Raw genomic sequence first — 23,007 nt, forward strand, 5'->3', positions numbered from 1 at the left:
AAGGTTCACAATGAGGTACTGCAAACATACAGAAAGTAACAAAATAAGGCGAACAAAATAATCAAAGAAAATAACGAACTTCAAACAAAATAAATGATTTATTAAAAGAACCAAGTGTCACCGACACTTCCAGTACATATACCATAATGAGTGATTGACCCGTTCTTGATTCTTTGATCCTTGGTTTAAGTGGTTAAATATCCCAGATCTTTCTATTTTAATGTCTCACAATGCTGCATAGCCTATTTGTAGATCATCAGCATCTCCACTGTAATCCCCCCACAGTATTTAGGACAAGCAAGCATTTACCAAGATTTGCACAATAGCCCCTTAACCACCGCTCACATTCATTACTGTAGAACACAGCCAGGGCTGAGTTGATCAAGTCATGCTGTGGATTAGGGCTGGACAATAACCAAAAATGTATTGAAACTGATATTTAGAACCAGTTACCGACTTATATAGTCAAATAATTGAGAAGCTGTGTTTTTTTATCATATTTTTTCCATATATAAAAAATTGTAGTTGATGTTTATGTAATAAACTAAGGGACCTATTTCATAAGTGCTAAACACCTTATCCCTTTGTCTTTTTGAGCGGTATCCGTATGTATGTCCGTATGTATGTCCGTATATATCTGTATGTATGTCCGTATATATCTGTATGTATGTCCGTATATCCGTATGTATGTCCGTATGTATGTCCGTATATATCTGTATGTATGTCCGTATATCCGTATGTATGTCCGAGCACGGAAAGCTGCAACATCTAAAGTGGCCAGTAGAGTACAGCACAGAGTAAAGTGGCACAGAGTACACTACAGTACGAGCCTACTAACTTGAAAAACATTTTTGAATAGTTAAAAATGCCGATCTACAAGCTCACAACGTGTTGATGTAGATCGCCTAGCCTAGTTGAACAATTTTAAAAATAAATATTAAAATAAGGCGAAGAAGTTTAGGCATAAGGGGTTTAGCACTGACGAAAATAGGGCCTTAGTCTTAATAAGTCTTAATAATCACATAATCCCGTTCATAAATTGCTGTATTGTGAACCGCCGTGAGCTTTTAGATCACCCTTTTTAACCATAAAAACCCGTTCCTAATTTGTAATCGAGGAAAATGTTTGAAATGACCATGATGCAGATTTGTAGTCATATCGCTCAGCCCTATAGTTGTGGTATGAAGCAGAGGGCCGTATACAATCTGTCCCTGGGTCGCATCTGGCCCACGGGCCGCACTTTGGACTTCCCTACCCTAGTCACACGTTGCCAGACTATCACAGCACTCAGAAGCATTTAGAGATTGATTTGTGAGTCTAGAGTAACTATAATGGTACTGTAGTTTGTGCTGTTTGAGAGTTCCTCGATCAATGCTCTTTGTAAATTGTAAGTGTGATGATGACACTAGCAGGCAAGCCATCTTATTGACATGTGCGTGCGTGCCAGTGTGCGTGCATGCGTGCGTCTATATGTTTGTATTGCTTAGCTCTGTCATGTATCTCTCTCTCTTTTGTCAGTGACACACGCACGCATGCACGCGTGCACGCGCCTCTTTTCATAGAGGGGAAGCATGCTGTGCAACACATCACAAACACATGACCAACACGTCAGGGGGGACTCAAGTGTGTTTGTATAAATGTGGGAACACAAACTGTGCTTGACCTACAGTCCTACAGTATACTGTACATGCCAGTGATGGAAATGTTTCACCCAGCTCGTGAGGCTTGCATCGTCCATAGTTATAAAGGATAGAGGGCGCCTGCATTCTCAGCTCTGACCAGTAGGGCACATCGCTTCAATGCTGGCAAGCCTTTCTGGGCGCTTGGCATCGTCTTCATTGTGAACGAGCGGAATTAGGGGGAAACCAAACTCCATGTTTGAGGTTTTTAATCCCCCCCCCCCCATAAATCGACACTATTGAACACCCTACATCTCTATGTTGGTTAAAAAATGTATCGAACAAAGTTAAAGTATTAAAAAGTGCTTCTGACAAAGCCTCTTAACTGCATGGACCCTCAAACTCCACCTCCCCCCCCTCTCATGCAAGGCATTGACAATATATAAAGTCGCAATACTAACTTTGATGAGTCAGTATTGCAATATAAGCTTTTCTTCATTTCCTGTAAAATGAACATTTTGGAGTTGGGTGCGTTCTGCCTGACAGCAGATACACCGTATCTGTGTGCTTATGGGGAGAGGATTATCCCTCATTTATACTTTGTTGTGTGTGGGTGTTGCACGCAGGTGTTGCATGCAAGTCTTTAGAGAAGGTCTTGTGGACCCGAAAATAGCCGATCTACAAGCTCACAATGCGTCACACACACTGGCACATATCAGTATTTATATCTAAATGAGCAGGTACAAGCGATTGAACAGTGTGGGTGTTCAGTCTAGCTGCAATACAAACAGCCACATTGTGTAATGGGAGTATAATCGCTGTGCAAGTACCATAATGGACATATACAAGAGCATATCAGTGCAAATGTCAGTTTAGATTGGTTGTTCGTTGATGCAACGCTTCAGTGTTTATTCTTCTCTTTCTATTGTATTGTAAATATCTGTCCGCTGTGAATACCCTCGGACACCCTGCCTCCATTTAGATGTTAATTAGTGACGGTATGAAGACATTTGGCATAGGAGTGCTAATCCCCAAATGTCAGTGCGGTTTACACTTTGTCAGAACGCGTGCATGTGTGATGCACAGGTGCCCGGAACCGTGTATAATTTTGTATGAATGGTGCAAACTCTAGAGAAAGGCATGGCGCCATGCTTTGTCTGTAGCAAGTGTTATATTTACTGTATATCAGTGAAAGTTAGCCCAATAATATATAGCTATGATAAAAGTGAACAGTGCATTGCATGAGTATTGTGTGAACTTGTGCGTGAGTGCGTGTGTGCGTGCGTGCATATTTCTCTGTCCATCAGGGCACAGTGTGGAGGCATATTTGAATTGTTGCCATGGAAACCAATTGCTGCTGTAAAACAGAAATTCTCTTCTCTTCTCTTCTCTTCTCTTCTCTTCTCTTCTCTTCTCTTCTCTTCTCTTCTCTTCTCTTCTCTTCTCTTCTCTTCTCTTCTCTTCTCTTCTCTTCTCTTCTCTTCTCTTCTCTTCTCTTCTCTTCTCTTCTCTTCTCTTCTCCCTGCCTTCCTGGCTTCCTCCCACATGCTTCCTCTTCCTTCTCTCTCCACACCATGGCCTCCTCACAGAGAATTCAGCTCATTCACAGTTAGTATGTGCACCTGCAATTAGGGCTGACAAAAAACCCTCATAATTAGACCTTTTGGATGGACTGTTTTAGCAGGAGATTATCACCCCTCCCATCCTGCTCTCCATCCTGTATAGACCGATTTCGTAGCGGTTTCATGGTCGCAGCCTACGTATTTCCTGTAGGCGGACTCGACGTAGCTGCGGGGATAAAACCCTCACCAGGCGCACCTCTTCCACTACAGTGAACGGCAGAGTGACTGATGTTAGTTTGCCTCAAACTTTACTCCTTTACCTGCTTTTTTACTAACACTAACATTACAAAGATGCCCAGAACATCGAGATGAACCTGTGTAGTTTATGGCTGCTCCAACAGTAGTGGCAACATAAAAAATAAAATAAAACGGAATGTCTAATATCCACCGCGGTGGCTGAGACCAGAGCCATGGTTGAGACGAAGCAGGGAAAGATACATATCACCAGTCTTACCCAATACCAAATCTTTCTGTTTTATGAACACAAGGCTGCTGTATTTTATACCTCATACTAAGCATTTAAATTATGAGGTATAAAGTACACTGGCGTTATGTATCTTTCACTGCTTCGTCTCAACCATTACTCAATGGCTCTGGTCTCAGCCACCGCGGTGGATATTAGACATTCCGTTTTATTTTATTTTTTATGTTGCCACTACTGTTGGAGTAGCCATAAACTACACAGGTTCATCTCGATGTTCTGGGCATCTTTGTAATGTTAGTGTTAGTAAAAAAGCAGGTAAAGGAGTAAAGTTTGAGGCAAACTAACATCAGTCACTCTGCCGTTCACTGTAGTGGAAGAGGTGCGCCTGGTGAGGGTTTTATCCCCGCAGCTACGTCGAGTCCGCCTACAGGAAATACGTAGGCTGCGACCATGAGACCAGCTACGGAATCGGTCTATAGAATACACATGGGATCACACTATGAGTGTTGTTTTGTTGTGGTTCCAGTTCAAGGGTTCGGGTTTTTCGTCTGCACTTTGTTTTGGTTCCCCCATTCCCCATTTAAATGCTGAATCGAGTATACTGTAACTACTAGTTTAGTCTCGCCAGTCACTACTAGAAGATTGATATAACAAACAATCTAAGGGTTTCATTGGGCAGGCCCTAAAACTATCATGCAGGGAAACGTTTTGGGTAATACTGGTTCCGGGTTGGTGGTTTCCGGCCTGATGACTACAAACCAGTGACTACAGCATGACGTAAGTTACTGTACCATCCGCTCCCGGACCGGATCAGAAACCCGGAAATGGTACGCCTCCCAGGCTACTCACTAAACAGTAAACACTATGCATTATTTAGAAGTCAGAAACCACAATTTTCACATCATGCGATGACTAATCGTGTTTCTCCTTGCCTGACATGCCCCCCCCCTCCCCTCCCCTGCACACGTGTGTCGTCCTCCTCCCACTGGCTCCCAGCTCTCTTTCCCTCCTTCTCGCCTTCCCCATCTATCCTCCTATTGCTCCGTGCATGGCTGTTAATAGACGAACAGTAAATAACAGCAATAATAGTAAATAATAGGTCTGCAGCTGACATCAAAGAGCAGCGAGGGCGTGTGGGAGGGGCTGGGGGGGGGTGTGAGGGATGGAAAAGAAAGAAGTGTACTGAGAGTGAGTTAGGAGGGAGAGAGAGAGAGAGAGAATGGACAAGACCATCAGTCAGAATTGGTCACTGGTGTGATTGTCTAATGGTCACTTAGCCTGGCAGCGAGTCCATGAAGCTCTGAGCCCGTCAATATGTCGAAAAGCATCCGCCGCTGTCTTCACTCACTGAACGCACACACACACATACACACACTGGCCTTTGAAGTGTGCAGGGTCCCTAAGGTAGTCACAGCACGAAATAATGGATCTGCCGTTTGTCACTGGAAGCTTTATGAAACCGTTTAGGATCCTCTCTCAAAGGGCATTGTAAAATTCTCAAGTGTTAATTTAAAGGGAAACTAGCCTACATATATATATACTATATATATACAGTGTATATATCTCTTTGGCTGCTAATGTGATCTCCCCTATGGCTCTCACTCTCCGCACAGAAACCTTACCTATAGTCGCCTCACCATTTCGCTTATTCCTTCTAAATCTCTGCATTTAAAATATAGGTCGCTCAGCGAATGTCTTAGTTACATTAACATTGTTCTTAGAAACTACTTGGTTTGTACCTAACTACTACAATTAGACAGATCACGTTTGTTATTTCGCTACTGCCAGTACTTCTGATTGCACGCACACACACACACACACACACACACACACACACACACACACACACACACACACACACACACACACACACACACACATTACCCCGTGTCCCACACACACACACACACAACACTGCCGCGCGGATTTAAGCTGTCAAAACTATTTTGTTAAAGTTACATATGCCACAGACACTTGCCTGAACTGTGCAGCTGATATATATACAGCATTGTCATATTTAAAAGACGCTTTATAGCTTCTCTCAGCTCAAAGGGTGTATGAATAAGGAGATAAATGAACAGCTGACATCGGTGGGAGAGGACGTCAGCTGTGTGTGTGTGTGTGTGCGCGCGTGTGTGAGAGGGAGGTACCGTAAACAGTCAGCAACACGTTAAATTTCTACTTCTACTAAAGAAAGAGGCAGCGATGGAGCCATAAGTCCATATCCATAAATTCAGGGACATAAATTGCGCAAAATACTGTTAAACATGACGGCATCAGCCTGCTGCATCCTCCTAGCTGTTGTGTGCTAAGCTAAATCATCATACAGAACAGTCAACACGGCATTGACCAGGGTTGCCACATTGACTGAGAGGGAAACAAGCAACCAGGTCTATGAAAATGTTAACAGGCCAGATCAAGTCAGAAAATAAATCTAGAATAAGCAACAATATTGCTGACTGTCAAACATCATTGTCCAATGTTGTTTTACAGCAGTGGTTCTCAAACATTTTCATGTCATGGACCACTAATATTCTATATGTATATATATTTATAAATATATATATTATATATAATATATATATTTACTATATATATTTACTATATATACACACCGGTATATATACAGTGTACACAAACCGTATATCTAGGTGTGCCCCGAGATTTTTAGGCTATGAAAAGTGTGCCCTGGGACAAAAAAGGTTGAGTTAAGCGGTGCCCAAAAGGTAGATCACGATCTACCAGTAACGTCAGATCAGGGGATTTGTCTGCCAGCGCCAAAAATGCTCCCCGACAGCATAATCGGAGCAAATACCGGGCAGTGTGTATGAGCCATAACGTGTTGACTACACTACACTACACTAATAAGGACACATAATAATAACTAGTAATAACCCATCCGTTACTACATGTGGAGTCAACTCCCGCAATTTCCTTCTTCCCATAGTGCGCGGCAAAGTAACTCTGGGATGAGCGGCCGCGAAATTCTAGTATATAAATATTTTAGCCCTCATTTCCCTCCATCAGCCACTATATTGTTGTGCTGGTGTGTTTCCTTGCAGAAAGACGCATCCCTCTGGCTGTATTTGGGGTTTGTTCCACTGTTGACATTTCCTCTGTTTAAGTTGACTGATCCATTGGGCCATTTAAACTTGTTCTGTGCTCGTTAGTGATCTCTCTAATCAATTAAGGCATCAAAGACACCTGTTGGATGCCTGTCAGAGAGAGGGAGTGTGTTTGTTATGGACCGATTCCGTAACGGGTCTCATGATCGCAGCCTACATATTTCCTGTAGGCGGAGACGACACATCTGCGGTTTCCCCGCACCAAGCTTCTACTACAGTGAATGGTAAAGTGTCTGCCTCAAACGTTACTCTTTTACCTGCTTTTAATAACACTAACATTACAAAGATGGCCAGAACATTGGGATGAACCTGTGTAGTTTATGGCTGCTCCAACAGTAGTGGCAACATACATTTTCTTTTTAAATAAACGAATGTGAAAATATCTACCGCGGTGGCTGAGACCAGAGCCATATAGTAATGGTTGAGACAAAGCAGTGAAAGGTCCTGAAAGACACATAATGTCAGTCTTACCCAATACTCAATCTTTCTGTTTTAGGAACACAAGGCTGTTGTACTTTATACCTCATACTAAGCAGTATGAGGACCTTTCACTGCGACCATGAGACCCGTTACCGAATCGGTCCATACACACACAGTCAGACTTGCCTAGTATCCCTTTAACTCTAAGCGTGCTGCATGTACAAATGGAACCGTGTGTGTGTGTGTGTGTGTGTGTGTGTGTGTGTGTGTGTGTGTGTGTGTGTGCGTTCAGTGAGTGAAGACAGCAGCGGATGCTTTTCGACATATTGACGGGCTCAGAGGTGCGCTGCGGGTCGGGAGAGGGTTGCGGTTAGGTTTAGGTGTCTGCCCCGGGGGAGGTTAGGGTTAGGGTGAGGGAGGAGGTAGGTTGTCGTTCGGACCAATGCTCCGTCGGATGAAAGGCATGCACTCAAATATGTGCCATCCAGTGCAGCAATGTATACACTAAACATTTAAGAGTGTTACCAGATTGGTTTAGTTGTGCATGCGTTGTCTTTGCTAACATCCCAAATACACCTGATGATGTTTTTCAAGGAGGTCCTGATTCTGGAGGTGGGCTGTGTCTTTGATTTGTACATGGACCAGGCATTTCATGATAAACATTCTAAGTACCAACCATTACTTGGAATCAACCAACGAGTGGCCTAACAATAGCTGGCATGACAAAGAGCAAAGCCAAACAACGCGGGAGGGTTTGTAGGGTTCAATCATACTTGCAAGATATGGGGGAGCTATACCTTTGGTTGCTTTGAATGCCAGCATCAGAGTTTTGTATTCTGTGCGGGCAGCGACCGGGAGCCAGTGGAGGGAGCGGAGCAGGGGGGAGACATGTGAGAATTTTGTCTGGTTGAAGACCAAGCGAGCTGCGGCATTTTGGATCAGTTGGAGAGGCTTAAGTGCACATGCTGGTAGGCCAGTAAGGAGGGAGTTACAATAGTCGAGTTTTGACAAGACTGTTGTCTGAATTAGAAGCTGGGCTGATTCCTGGGTGAGGAACGGTCTAATTCGTCGTATGTTATAGAGTGTGAACCTACAGGATCGAGTGACAGCTGTGATGTGAGTTTTGAACGAGAGCTGACTGTCCAGGACAATACCAAGATTCCTGGCTGTTAGGACAGACGTTACCAGGGCGTTGTCTACGGAACGCTGTCTGTGTGGAGGAGAAGGTGCCATGTGTATCCTTAGGTGCCCATGAACTGCCATGTGTATCCTTAGGTGCCCATGAACTGTCAACCCCGTTATATTTGTTTCCCTGTAAAATGTATTGTAATTTGCGGAGTGTGTGTGTGTGGGCGCGCTGATATCCTGGCAATGTGGGTCATTCACTTTGCGTTTTAGTTTAAAGCAATGGTGCTCAAAGTGGGGTTCAGGGAGCGACCCCCGCCCAGGGTTCCTTGACCCTCACAGGTCTGCAACTCTGAGGTTCCATTTGGTTCCAATGATGTGTATACTCTTCCACTTCCATACACTCAGAGTTAGGGGGGCATTGAGAAAGGCTCAGCTGCATCACTTTGCACTTCCTAAGCACAATCATGTATTTAATGACCCTCCCAACATCTAGCTTTTGGAAATCACGTCACATGGCAGCCAAGTCTACAGACTTTAAATGCTTGTTTGCAGCAGTTTCAACAAACATTACCAGGCGCCCCTTACTTCACACGAGTGTGATGTTTTTCAATCCAATTTCAGGTATTCATGTTCTGTGTGTGTCATATATTTACCACCCCACTCTCTCTCTCTGTTCCTCCAGGGATTGCATTTACACTCCTCCATGATGCTCGTCAGCCTCCGCCTCTCTCCTTCCCGTCTTCAGGACTATCTCTTCCTCTCCCCCGGCTCCTCCTTCCCTCCTCCTCCTCCTGCCGCTCCGGACCACGCGTCCCACCATCATCCTCATCCCCGACTGGCTCTGCCCTCCATCTCCCTGTCCTTGTCCCTGTCCCTCCTCTTCCTCTCCTTGCTCCTTCTTCCGGCCGGCGAGTGCAGCCGGGCGGGGGGCAGGCCCGGCGGCGGAGGAGGTGGGCCCGGTGGTGCCCAGGGGACGCAGGGAGGCCAGAGGGGAGGGGGAGGGGGCGGCGGACAGAGGGGGGGCGGTGGACAGAGGGGGGGCGGTGCCCTCCTGCCCCCTCACTACGCCGCGGGTTTGCCCCCCGTCTCCCCGGCGGTCAACCCCAAGCTGGTCAGCTCGCTCAGCATCGCCGTCATCCTTGTGGGCAACTCCAGTGAGGTGACGCTGGGCGTGGGGCTGGAGAAGGAGGACTTCCTGCACATCCCCTACCCTCCCAAGGTGGAGGTGGTCACCATGAACGAGACCGACCCCAAGAGCATCATCAACAGGATCTGTGATCAGATGATGCTGCACTCGCTGCAGGGCGTGGTCTTTGGCGACGACACAGACCAGGAGGCCATCGCCCAGATCCTGGACTTCATCTCGGCCCAGACGCACATCCCCATCCTGGGCATCCGGGGAGGGTCCTCCATGGTCATGGCAGCAAAGGTAAGGGCTTTGTTTGTTTGTTGTTGTTGTTTTTGGAGAAGGGGGGAGGGAGTCCAGGGACCCTCAGACTTCCTTGAGGGGCTTCCAAATGGACTCTTACAGGTCTCATTGGCTGCCAAACACCATTTCCACAATTAGTTTTTTATATGCTGGGCCTGGATGTCACTTTTCGCTAACCTATGGGTCCCCATTGGTTTCGGGGGTGACAACCCGACACATCGATCATATGACTGGATAAAAACTGTTTTCCCGAGTCTGTAGGAGCCGGGGGAAAAACACCACATTTTGTTAATGCATTCCTATGGACAACTGCGTACAGCGCTCGCTCTACACCAGAATCCTTTCAGTCAATGTGTTAACTCTGACAGAGTTAACACATTGTGTGTTGACCAAATTTGTGCACCATAAAAAGAGTTTGAGAACCAGCTTGAGAACCACTGCCCCTGAATAAATCCTTATAGCTTAGCCCATGGGTGCACACACTTTTCTTTTTACTTCAGAGCGACTTTCAAAATGCCCAGCTAAACGAGATCTACCCACCAAAAGTTTTTTATCCCATTCCTGAAAATAGTTTTAAGAAATGTACCTTTGGAATAGTGGCATAGTGGAATAGAATGGTACATTTGGTACATAACTTTGTAATGCTACTGACATTTGTGCGCAACACTCTTGAAAAGAAAGAAGACATTGCATTGTGGGTTTGAGCTGACAGGCCCTTTTTTATGTCAATCAATCAAGTAAAGTCGCCTTAATTCATGTGGCAGATGCCTTTTTGTTTTTATATTTAAATTATATATTTTTAGGGGCATCATGTGGTCTACCTGCACAGCCTTTGTGATCTACAGTACTGGTAGATCACGATCTACCTTTTGGGCACCCCTGGGTTAGCAATGCAATACATACTTCATTGACCAGGGCTGCCAGCAGTCTGTGTTCAGCATCCATATTTTTGGGGGAACATTAGCCACAAATAGCTCACAGTGAGATTTGGTGTACATGGAGAGAAATAGGTCCAAATAACACAGGTGATTTACTACTAGGGTTTAATAAGTGCATGGTGAATTGAATTCCCCTGTGTATCCAACCTCACATTGAAGTCGTTGACAGTGAGTTGACTCTAAGAGGAATGAATCACAGTGTGTAACCATGGGATGCTTGACAAGTCAAAAGAAAGGTTCTGTAGGATTTATCAAATGTGGTTATAAGAGATCTAATCTAGGATACACATGGAGAATCGGTGATGTGGTAATGGAACGATTTATTCAAACAGTGCACTAGAATAATGTTTTCTTAATAGGCTTATACCAGTGAGTGAGTCAATTACTGAACACTCCGGGAATCCATATTGAGGCTCAGGCATGTATTATCTTTTTGATTCAGCTCATAGCTGTTGGAGAAATACTGAGGTTGTATTGGATTCACTATAGCGGCCGTTGATTTGCAACATTCATGAATCATGATTCTTTACTGTTGTCACATACACGTATAGAGTACAATTATTGGGGCTCAACATTGCAGCGAAATTAGAAAATAGCAGCAATAGCAATAAAGTAACAAATTGGAAACAGCAGTTAAAAACAAAAGTACTAGTAAAAATATATACAAGAGCAATTTCAAAAATATAGGTGTCTTTGTTGTGTGTGCGCGTGTGTTTTGGGGGGGCGGGGGGGGGGGGGGGCACATTAGGGCACCTGCCCTCACAAAATGTCTGTGCATGGCAGCCCTTGGTGGTTGAGGGCAGTGTAGTCCCCATACAGTGATGCATCCAGTCAGGGTGCTCTCTGTGGTGCTTTTGTGTAGAAGCCCCTTAGGAACTTGGGGCCCACAAAACTGAGAGAGTTTTACTTGACTGTCTCGTTTCATTATAAGATTTGAAAATAAATGTTCCAGACTGAGTATAGTTGTCCGGTACCAGTGCTATAGGCCTTTTTATTCAGTTTGATATTTTTGCCTGTCTCTCAAATTGAATTAAGGAAGAACCAAATGAATGTCCCAAATGAAGGGGAACTGAATCAATTCCCCCTCAGCCTAAAGGCCCATACGGCTGTTTGCAAAGGTCGGAAATGGTTCACAATCACTCATAAAACCTGAATGCCTCCCTCTTCTTCCAAGTCAATGTAACTCACTCACCAGGGTTCACTTTAGAAGAGACAAGGGCAGGTTTTTAATGCATTATCTGCCATTGAAGTAGATTTACGTCTAAGTCTAATCCAACGGTAAATGCACCGATGATGTTTATTATATATTGGTTTATTATAGATCACGCTCTTCACCACGGCATGAATAGCTCTTGTTTACTAGGCGATCGATAAAAACGGAAGTGAAAAAGTCTGCCTCCATCCTTTTTTTATTCACTTATCTCAGATTCTTTTCCCAGATTGCGTTTAGGTCAAAACAAGCTTTATGCACGGCCCATAACTAAAGCGTCTCATGTTTCAGGATAATTCAAATAAGATTGTGCTGCATGATGTCGCGCGGCCACAGTGTTAATGCAATAGGATCTATAAAAAGGGCAAGAGACTGTATGGAAGTGACAGAGAGCAATACTAGGAAAGGAGAGAAGGATAGGAAAGGAGATTGGGAGAGAAGGATAGGAAAGGAGAGGGGGAGAAGGATAGGAAAGGAGAGGGGAGAAGGATAGTAAAGGAGATGAGGGTGAAGGAAAGGAGAGGGGGAGAAGGTTAGGAAAGGAAATGGGGGCGAAGGATAGGAAAGGAGAGGGCGAGAAGGATAGGAAACGAGAGGGGAGAAGGATAGTAAAGGAGATGAGGGTGAAGGAAAGGAGAGGGGGGAGAAGGTTAGGAAAGGAAATGGGGGCGAAGGATAGGAAAGGAGAGGGGGAGAAGGTTAGGAAAGGAAATGGGGGCGAAGGATAGGAAAGGAGAGGGGGAGAAGGTTAGGAAAGGAAATGGGGGCGAAGGAAAGGAGAGGGGGAGAAGGTTAGGAAAGGAAATGGGGCGAAGGATAGGAAAGGAGAGGGGGAGAAGGATAGGAAAGGAGAGGGGGAGAAGGATAGAAAGGAGAGGGGGAGAAGGATAGTAAAGGAGATGAGGGTGAAGGAAAGGAGAGGGGGAGAAGGTTAGGAAAGGAAATGGGGGCGAAGGATAGGAAAGGAGAGGGGGAGAAGGATAGGAAAGGAGAGGGGGAAAAGGAGAGGGGGAGAAGGATAGGAAAGGAGAGGGGGGCGAAGGATAGGAAAGGAGAGGGGGAGAAGGATAGAAAAGGAGAGGGGGAGAAGGATATGAAAGGAGAGGGGGAGAAGGATATAGGAAAGGAGAGGGGGAAAAGGATAGGAAAGGAGAGGGGGAGAAGGATATAGGAAAGGAGAGGGGGAGAAGGATAGGAAAGGAGAGGGGGAGAAGGATATAGGAAAGGAGAGGGGGAGAAGGATAGGAAAGCAGAGGGGGAGAAGGATAGGAAAAGAGAGGGGGAGTAGTATAGGAAAGGAGAGGGGAGAAGGATAGGAAAGGAGAGGGGGAGAAGTATAGGAAAGGAGAGGGGGAGAAGGATAGGAAAGGAGATGGAGAAGGATAGGAAAAGAGAGGGGGAGAAGTATAGGAAAGGAGAGGGGAGAAGGATAGGAAAGGAGAGGGGAGAAGGATCGGAAAAGAGAGGGGGAGAAGGATAGGAAAAGATAGGGGGAGAAGGATAGGAAAAGAGAGGGGGAGAAGTATAGGAAAGGAGAGGGGAGAAGGATAGGAAAGGAGAGGGGAGAAGGATAGGAAAAGAGAGGGGGAGAAGGATAGGAAAAGAGAGGGGGAGAAGTATAGGAAAGGAGAGGGGAGAAGGATAGGAAAGGAGAGGGGAGAAGGATAGGAAAGGAGAGGGGAGAAGGATAGGAAAAGAGAGGGGGAGAAGGATAGGAAAAGAGAGGGGGAGAAGGATATGAAAAGAGAGGGGGAGAAGTATAGGAAAGGAGAGGGGAGAAGGATAGGAAAGGAGAGGGTAGAAGGATAGGAAAGGAGAGGGCAGAAGGATCGGAAAGGAGAGGGGGAGAAGGATAGGAAAAGAGAGGGGGAGAAGTATAGGAAAGGAGAGGGGAGAATAATAGGAAAGGAGAGGGGGAAGAAGAAGGGAGTGATATTGTAGAGGTATAAAGAACAAAGGATTAAAGGCGTATGTGCATGGGGGATGGGGGGGTGATGGCTATGAAATAACACAGCGTGTGCAGTGGTGGAAAGTAACTAAGTACATTTACTTATAAGTACTGTACTTAAGCACAAACATTGAATGCCATTGACAATGAATGGAGAGTTTATGTCATATGGGGAGTTTGCAGATTGGGGATATTCAAAAGATTGAAATACATTTGAAAACCTTGAAATGGAACATTGTGCATAATGCACAATGTTAAAATGTTAGCACTTTACAGTACATTTTCATGCCAATACTATAATAATAATAATTTCACTCAAGCACATTCTGAATTCCGGACATTTACTTGTAACAGAGAGTATTTCTACATTTCAGTATGGATACCGCAAAAAAGTACATGAGTACCGTAATTTTCGGACTATAAGCCGCAACTTTTTACCCATGATTTGAACCCTGCGGCTTATACAACGGTGCGGCTTATCTATGGATTTTTACAGCTAACGCAGAGCCATCTAAGGCTCTGAGCTAACTAGGGGGCCACCTGCGGCTTATAGTCCGGTGCGGCTTGTATACCATATTTGGGATTTTCCCTAAATTTGGCTGGTGCGGCTTATATTGCACCTTATAGTCCGGAAATTACGGTACTTTTCCCAGCACTGACAGCGTGTGTGTGGCTGTCACGGATCTCAACGTGTAATTACCACGTTTGAAACCTGTGCGACAGAAAGACAGCGAGGGCACCAAACGAGAGAGGGACATGTTGCAGGAGACACCGCGCTGAGGCAGAGGTGAAACAGATGTTTTAAAATGCTGCCGCAGAGAGGAGGAGGAACGAGACACCAGCGAAGATGTCTTTTTACACTGTACAGTGTATGATGTTGATGCTTTCCATTGAAGGGTTTTTCTTAGAAGTGATTTTCCACTTGCCAGGCTCTGCTTGTGTCTTTATCTCTTCCCTCTGATGCTTACTCACTGACACACACACACACACACACACACGCACGCACGCACGCACGCACGCACGCACGCGCACGTGCGCATGGGTGATCAAACGCGCGCAGATCTCGGTGTGGCGGATACGGTTGCCGTGGCAACCACTTGCTTATACATTTACTTGTCTTCTATATATAAAGTCAGCTTGAGAGAGGAGGCGTGTTAATTTCTGGGCCTGGAAGAAAAAATGAACGGGGTTCTTCAGATTCACAATACCCTCAGCCACGGAAGGAAGGGGGGAAGGGCGGATTGTCGTTGGTGAGGAAAACGGAGAAGTTGAGAGAATGAGACAGAAAACAAACTGGGTGGAAAGGGGGATATGGGGTGAGGTGTTGATCACACAGTGTCCAGTATTGCACAGGCTTTTCCTGACAAGTTGTGCACAAAAGTGATGTTTTTGACAGCAATTTTTGATGTAGTTTTAAGTCACAGTCTTTTGAATGATATGTAATTTAGTTTGAGTCACATTTACTCTTCTGAAATGTTTCAGTGTTTTAGTCGCCTAAATATCATAAGTGCGCGCATCCCATAGGGTCCCATTAAAAGTAGGATCTACTTTGGCTGTTATCTCAGCACTGTCTGTCCGTGGTGGTCATCATCCATCCGATGTTCGGATCTGATTTGTGATTTTTGAGTGGTACAACCACTCCCTTACGGAGCTATGTGTGTGGTTGGGTGGCTGGGTGGCTGGGTGCGTCTGAGCACGAAAACAGCATGGTTGTTTTTCATCATCTGTGCACAACCTAATACACACACAAACACACACGCACATATTAACTGTATATATGATGATTTCAGGTGTGCCAGTACAGAACAGTGACAGTACAGTACAGTAGAGGGCCCCCCACACACATTTCTCTACCCTCTATCGCCACCCGGTGGCAGTTAACTTGGATTTGGTTGTCAAAAAAAGATATTTTGGCAGGCCAATACCTGAATTTACACTTGGTTGCATAAATAGCCGATCTGCTATTTTCAGCATGTAACCAAGCTGTTGGTTGACGAAATTGTCAATATATTTAGTCATAGCTCAGTTTTTATTATGTTTTTATTTAGTTTATGCCGGTGGAAAAAGGTAGTCGACGAAAAAATTTTGGTCATAGTTTTAGTCGACGAAATCAACACTAGTGCACAATTACACTGCAGTGTACAATGTATAGCCTGCCCTATACCGTATATCAGGGGTACTCAACTGGCGGACCGCGGTCCGCGACCGGACCGCGGACCACCTCTTTGCGGACCACCGCATTAAGTTAATAATATAAATAACATCAGATGGCATATTTCTCACGTGAAATTGCTGCAAAGGCCCCCAAAATGTCCCCCAAGGGCCTCCAAAATTCTCGCGCGCGCTATGCGCGCGCGCAGTGTGGCCTGCCAGGGCGTATAACTCCCGGCCTGATTTGGAGTTCCACTCCGGGCCTGCACTCTGCACCCCATTATTGGTTGGGTGGAAGGGGATCTGATTTGTATAAGCTTGGCTTGACCATACTAAACGGGCATAGAGCCCCGCTCTCCGAAGGACGCCGCGCATGGGACCGGACCTCGGTCTTATTCAAAAAAAATTGTGGACCTTCATCATTTCTAGTTGAGGACCCCTGCCGTATATGAATCGGGTTAAGAGAATGCTGTTGAAATCTCTGATGCAAAGGCAGAGAGCTGTGTGGGAGAGAAGTAACATGAAGCCTATATAAAGTCAATGAGGGGGAGTTGTATGAACGTGTGTGTGTGTGTGTGTGTGTGTGTGTGTGTGTGTGTGTGTGTGTGTGTGTGTGTGCGCGCATGCACAATTGAGTGAATGAATTTTCCAGCATCAATAACTCAATTACCTTCAGGTTGCTGGGTCCATTCTCTATCAATCCACAATTATGTCTAATCCATTTTGTTATAAATATCCAGCAGGCTTTGTCTTCAGGCATCTGGGTAGGGCAAACCATTTGATTGCTTGATATCATTCATTGGTCACTGAACAATTACCATTTCCATTTGAAAACTACGCTGGATGTACATTTCCCTTTTCTGCTTTCAGCCGCTGATCTTTAAGCTAATATTATTCCACATGCTTACTGGCGTCAGTGCACATGAGGGGCATGGTGAAATAAAGAGTCATTGTTGGTTGATTGTATGCATAGGATTCCTTCCATCTTCCTTCCCTCACCCCGTTTTAATAAATGGGTGAACCAGAAACAGATGCAGGCAGGTTAGGTCCATTATGCACCAAACAATTCACACACTCCAATTTAGCCATTCATTCACACCGTGCCATGGGTTGGTATTGGCATAATGGGACAGCATGGCCCCGACCCACAACTCACCTCCGGCTCCAGAGACTAATGAGGTCTCTCAGATCTATTGTTGGGAGTTAAGCTGTGTGTGTGTGTGTGTGTGTGTGTGTGTGTGTGTGTGTGTGTGTGTGTGTGTGTGTGCGTGTGCGTGTGTGTGGTGTGTCCGTGCGTGCGTGCATAAGTGAAATACTATACTTGTAAGTATTAGTAGAATTTAAGAGAGAGATAATATGGCCACTGTTTTCCTGGTCCTCACAAGACAAGATAAGTTGCTGTTTTTATAAATGTTAAATGGTACATTTATGGGCTTTTTTATCCAAAGCGCTTTACATGTATACATTCACCCATTCACACACACATTCATACAACAATGGCAGAGGTAACTACTGTATGCAAGGCACCAACCTGGGAGCTATTAAGGGGTTCAGCATCTTGCTCAAGGACACTTTGACACTAACACTGGGAACCTTGTGGTTCCCTTCCGGCTGCTCTACCCCTGAGTCATTGGCACTGCCGCCTGGTAAAAAACTAAATAGGCTTACATTTAGGAACAGATTGAGGTTGGAGTTAGGATTAGGAATTTAGAGGTTAGATTTAGGGTTTGGGGTTAGAGTATCCCTATACACAACGTTGTGTGGCAATCTCACACAGTGGAAAATAGCTGAAAAACTAGTTCAAAACGCGCGCTATTTTCAATGACATGTCTATGTCCTCTAAGTAATACAGTATGTACTGTATGTATGTGTGTGTGTGTGTGCGTGCGTGCGTGCGTGCGTGCGTGCATGCGTGCATGCGTGAACACACCTAAGTGTGAGCATGCTGGTGTTCAAAGATAATGGGCCCTGTCCTTGTGGTTTGGGAGATTACGGTAGTTGTTTTCTGCGCAAACAAGGCACCAGGAGGCTTCCATCCCTTAACCATTTCTCATAAAATGTATGAGAAATGCTCTGGTTTTCTTCAAGTTGATACAGTTTGTTTGTTTTTTGGTTCCCTTTCAAAAAGCCTGTTTTCTTTTTTTCCTATGTGCGAAATCGAGTGGTTTGCAGTTCTTGCTCTCTCATTGAACCTCTCTAGGGGTAGAAATGCAGTCTGCTGTGCCGCAAAGTGGCCAATTCTGAGACCCGTGGATTAATATTAATAAGTGTGTTTTGTTTGTTTTGTAGAACTCTCCTCTCTGTGCTCTGTGTCGTTAATGCAGTCTGGCTTCCTCTGATGAAAGAAAGGCAAGGGCAAAGAATAGCTTGCAATTTCTTCATTAAAAAATAATACAAAAATAACAGACACTCTTTATTTTATGTTGTTGAGGGAAATATTGATCACAACAATTATTGATTTATTACATCTTAAGCATGTGGTTTTTCTTAGTTGTGCATCCAGGTCCCTGTTCAGGGCATGATAGGGGAACATCGGCAAAATTAGGCAAACATTTAGTGTAGAGGGGGGAAATAATGCGGGGCCAAGTATACAAAAGTATACAAAAGTATCTAAAAGATCTCTAAAAAATAGCCAATCTACACAAGCTTGTAGATTGGTTATTTTGGCTAGTGTTCCACCCTGAATATGGATGCTGGTGTTAAACTGCATTTGTCATCGGCACAAGGACCAAATTGGCGGCCGTGTCATGGGGTGCATAGATCTGTTGTTTATTGTCTGTCTGTTCATTTGCTCCCCTCAGTCAGTTCAAGCCTGTATCTCTGGCCTTACTCTCAGATGTCATCATGCATTTGGACCTACAAACAGTCCCTCTGACAGCATCCGTCACACCTCCTTAGTAGTAATAATAATAATACTTTATTATATACTTTATTTATATAGCACCTTTCATGTCATAAAGTGCAGCACTAGGGCAAAAAAGAGAGAAAAGTGTTTGATTCTGTTGGTGCCATGCTGTGTTCTGTTGTTGATTAAAATCTGCCATAGCTCCTGCTCTGTCTCTGCTGCTTTTTAACAAGCTGTGGTGCTGACTTAGTGTGTGTGTGTGTGTGTGTGTGTGTGAAAGTGGTTAAATGTGGGTTTTATAAATATTGAATTATGTATTGTAAACATGCTGTAAATGCATAAATTATGTAATGTAAAACATGCTGTAATTGCAATTGGGAAATGGTGTCTTATAAACCCATGAGGGTTGGGCACAAGGGGCTCCATTTTCGTCACCGCTAAACGCCTTATCCCTAAACTTAAACTTCTTTGCCTTTTTTACTATTTAGCAAAACATTTTTGAATAGTTCAACTAGCCAATCTACATTGACACATTGTGAGCTTGTAGACTGGCCATTTTAACTATCGAAATGTTTTGCAAATTAGTAAAAAAAAAAAAAAAAAAGGCAAAGACGTTTACGGATAAGGGTGACGAAAATGGAGCCCAAGGTGTGCATGACTCGAAAATAAATAAACAATCAATCAATCAAAATATTGAACCAATGACTTACTGTCAGTATTAACAAGAGCTTGTGTGATTAAATTATAACACATTATACAATGAATCCATTGGAACACAGGTTTCCAATGGATTCAGGTTTCCACCCGATAGCGAAGGCTTGTTGTCTGTCTTCCCTACTTTATTGGTTAGGTTACAGGTTATATGTACTTGGGTGCTAGTGGTGGGGTTGGATGCACCCTGGCAAGACCTACACTGTAGACTCTACAGTGTAGAGGCTATCATTTGTTTAGGCGGAAGTTGCAGGATTTTAGCGGAAGTTTCGGCCAAGGAAATGACGTTGATGCTTTACAAATCAGTTTACATTCTCCGTGAAGTGTTGTGATTGGTCGGGAAAATATTGTATCCCGGGGGAAATACATCTGACGGATGTTCCGGAGGATACATCCGCCGATAGCTTCTCTGCCTTACGTTGTGACCAGGCAGATAAGTACGCCTGGGACCGAGGCTAGGTTGGATGAGGCTGAGCAGGAAGTTATAGGTTCCTCAACGCTGAAGAAGGCCCACCTGGCCAAAACGCGTCCGTTGTCTCGTCAGAGGTATTAAACCATGTGAAAAGGACATTTATTGTGTGCTGGCATCTCCTTTGTTTCGTATTTTTGAGCCTTGCACCGACAAGAATATACTCTTCTAATTTGGAGTGCTGCGGGTTGTCTGCTTTTGCAGTCTTTTTTTCCTGGAAGTTATAGGTTTACAACGGTTTATTGGTAATGGAGCAGACACTGCTATCTATGTGATGTCAGCACAGTCTCATCATCATTCTGTACTCATGCTGCTTTCATCTGCATTGTGTTTGAAAATACAGCTATTTCTATGTTGGCATAACTTGGCAAATTACTTTTGTTTTTTTAAGATATTTTTTTGCGGCTTACGCCTTTATTGATTTTTTAAGGGATAGAAAGTAGGCTGACAGGAAACGGGAGAGAGATGGGGGGATGACATGCGGTAAAGGCCGTGTCGGGTCCGGGAGTCGAACCCGCGGCACACCGCGACTGGATCACCAGTCCGGTGCCCAGACCGTTATGCTACGGCCTGGGCCAATTTGTGGCTTTATTATCCACAAATTCCATTTGCATTGTGGATGTAGTTGTTGTGTTTCTATTGTAATTTATTCCCCTTAATTGTTTTGCTGGAGCAGACAGGATTTAGCTCTTTTTCGAGATAAGTGGCAGCAGAACCTAGTGAATGCGTGAGTGTAATTTTCAATAACCATAATGGTACAAATATATGACACGAAAATCCTTAAATGAGTGCAGTACTGTATTTACCCTACTATAAAGAGATTACTGTAGTTTTGAAATAATCTCCCCAAAATGTTTTAGTAGATAACGTCAAATTGCAGAAAATGGCATCATAATTGTCTCCACCAGGCCGAAGGCATGTGGGGAGAGTATGTTTTGCACTCCGTCCGTCCGTGTGTCCGTCCGTCCGTGTGTCCGTCCGTCCGTCCGTCCGTGAGCAGCTAATCTCGGCCACCGTTAACCCGATCGATGCCAAATTTTGCACACACACTCCCTGGATGCCAACGATGAACCTCTGCCCCAAACTTTCCAGAACGGCCTGTTATAGCGCCACCAGGAGGCCGCTTTGTGCAAAACAAGTTTTTGCACAGTACACCTACAGATTTTGTCCAAACATCACGCAAATTGGTACACAGTCTCTCTAGAGCCATTCAACAAAACCGGTCTTTCAGATTTATCAGACTCCATCCTGATTGGTTAAGATTGGCTTCCAAAATTCACAGGAGTGCTCAGTTTCAAACAAAATGCTGCAAATCATGAACACATCGCGTGATTTCCGTGAAATTGTGCACCCACATTCCCACTAGGCCGAGGACAAAATGCCACATGAACAATTTCAACTCAGCCTCAAGGTGGCGCTATAACTGGCCCAAAAGTGTTTTTACCTCTAACTGCACGGATCTGTGGATAACTTTGTATGCCAACTCCCTAGAGGCCAAGGAAAAACCTTTGCCTGGAATTTTTCACATCTGCTCTTTATAGCGCCACCAGGAGGCCCACATATGTAAAACACATTTTCTATTATTACTCCTTCAGATTTTATCCAAATTTCACGCAAATCGGTATACACTATCTCCATAGTCATGTGATCAACACGGAGCGCCACCATTTCCCATCTTCCATCCTGATTGGCTAAGATTGGCTTCCAAAGCTCACACGATTCGTCCATTTCGAAAAAAGGCCACAAATCACAAACACAGTGTGCAATTTCCGTTAAATTATACACGCACATTTTCACTAGGCAGAGGACGACATGCCACAATTTTTTCCTCAAAATCAGCCTCAAGGTTGGCGCTATAACAGGCCAATTCCTGTTTTTAGCTATAACTGCATCGATCCGTATACAACTTATGTATGCACACATGGAAAAACATTGTACCTGCATCCCTCCAACACGAACCTCCGGCCCAAATCTTCCTCAACAGCCTGTTATAGCGCCACCATGAGGCCACAACCTGACCTGCCCTGGTGGAGACCTGTGCCGATTGGCACTTTATCTAGTTTCCTTTCATTCTTTCCCCAGGAAAGACCCCAATGCCCTCGGCCTAATTGTATATCCCCGCCCCCCGCTCTCCAGAATTTGGCTGCTTGTTACTGTGTTTGCTTGTCCCTTGCTTTTTCTCTATCCTTGGCCTCAGATCTTCTAAAATCTCGAACTAAATGTGACTGGGAGATGGATTATGAATTATGCAGCCACATTAACATACTGTATCCGTATTCTTTTCATCTTTGACCATTCAGTCTTCATTCATGATTGAGCAAGGACAACTCTCCCACAGCTACAACCAAGCAAGAAATCCCAGACTAATGTGTGATGTCATGGAAAGACAAAGCCTGGGGCTGTTCCTCAGTCAGTTCATTTATTTTGCATGCACACAGTCGCACGCACGCACGCACACACACACACACACACACACACACACACACAAACACAAAACAAACTGGCTTGTGCAAGTACTCTGGTTAAGGCATTAAATCGGGTAACAATTAGACATTTGTTGTGTGGAGGTATTTTTGGTCCGGGTGAAATAATTAACATCTCTCTATTTTGTCAATACAGTAGGCTTTTTCATCTACTTTTCCCCCCTATACGTTATCCCACAATTTTGTAACCCATATATTTCACCCGGTGCCAATTGCCTAAACTGTAATCCTTGGCGCTACTCTCCCTCTGCCAACCTGAGGAGAGCCCCTAACTGAGCTCATGCTTCCTTCAATGCATGAGGAGTGAGCAGGCCGCTTCGTATTACCTGACAGGGGGGAGTTTCCCCTGTAGCATGTAGCGCGTGGAAGGAACACATTATTCTAACCAGTTCCTTTCAGGCGCCCCAGGGGGAGGCAGTATAGAGACCTGGTTTACTGCATGTGTTTTGTGAGGGAACCTACTGTATCCTAGGGGACACTAGGCA

The 23,007-nt window shown here is 44.7% G+C and overlaps 2 protein-coding genes across 2 annotated transcripts in view; both read left to right on the plus strand.

Moving 5' to 3' along the window:
• The window catches only part of septin3 (septin 3), a 178,817-nt gene that overhangs the window by 111,043 nt on the left and 44,767 nt on the right, over positions 1 to 23,007 (plus strand). The window lies entirely within an intron of this gene.
• Positions 1 to 23,007, plus strand: part of grin2bb (glutamate receptor, ionotropic, N-methyl D-aspartate 2B-b) — a gene marked incomplete at its 3' end in the record, with an annotated part of 126,993 nt that overhangs the window by 12,622 nt on the left and 91,364 nt on the right. The window contains exon 2 of the mRNA XM_083764855.1: positions 9,021 to 9,767. Coding sequence (XP_083620981.1) covers positions 9,042 to 9,767 — 726 coding nt within the window. The 5' untranslated portion in view covers positions 9,021 to 9,041. The remainder of the gene's footprint in view (positions 1 to 9,020; positions 9,768 to 23,007) is intronic.

Source organism: Protomyctophum parallelum (genome assembly GCF_964188405.1).
Source record: "Protomyctophum parallelum genome assembly, chromosome: 5".
Lineage (NCBI taxonomy): Eukaryota > Metazoa > Chordata > Actinopteri > Myctophiformes > Myctophidae > Protomyctophum > Protomyctophum parallelum.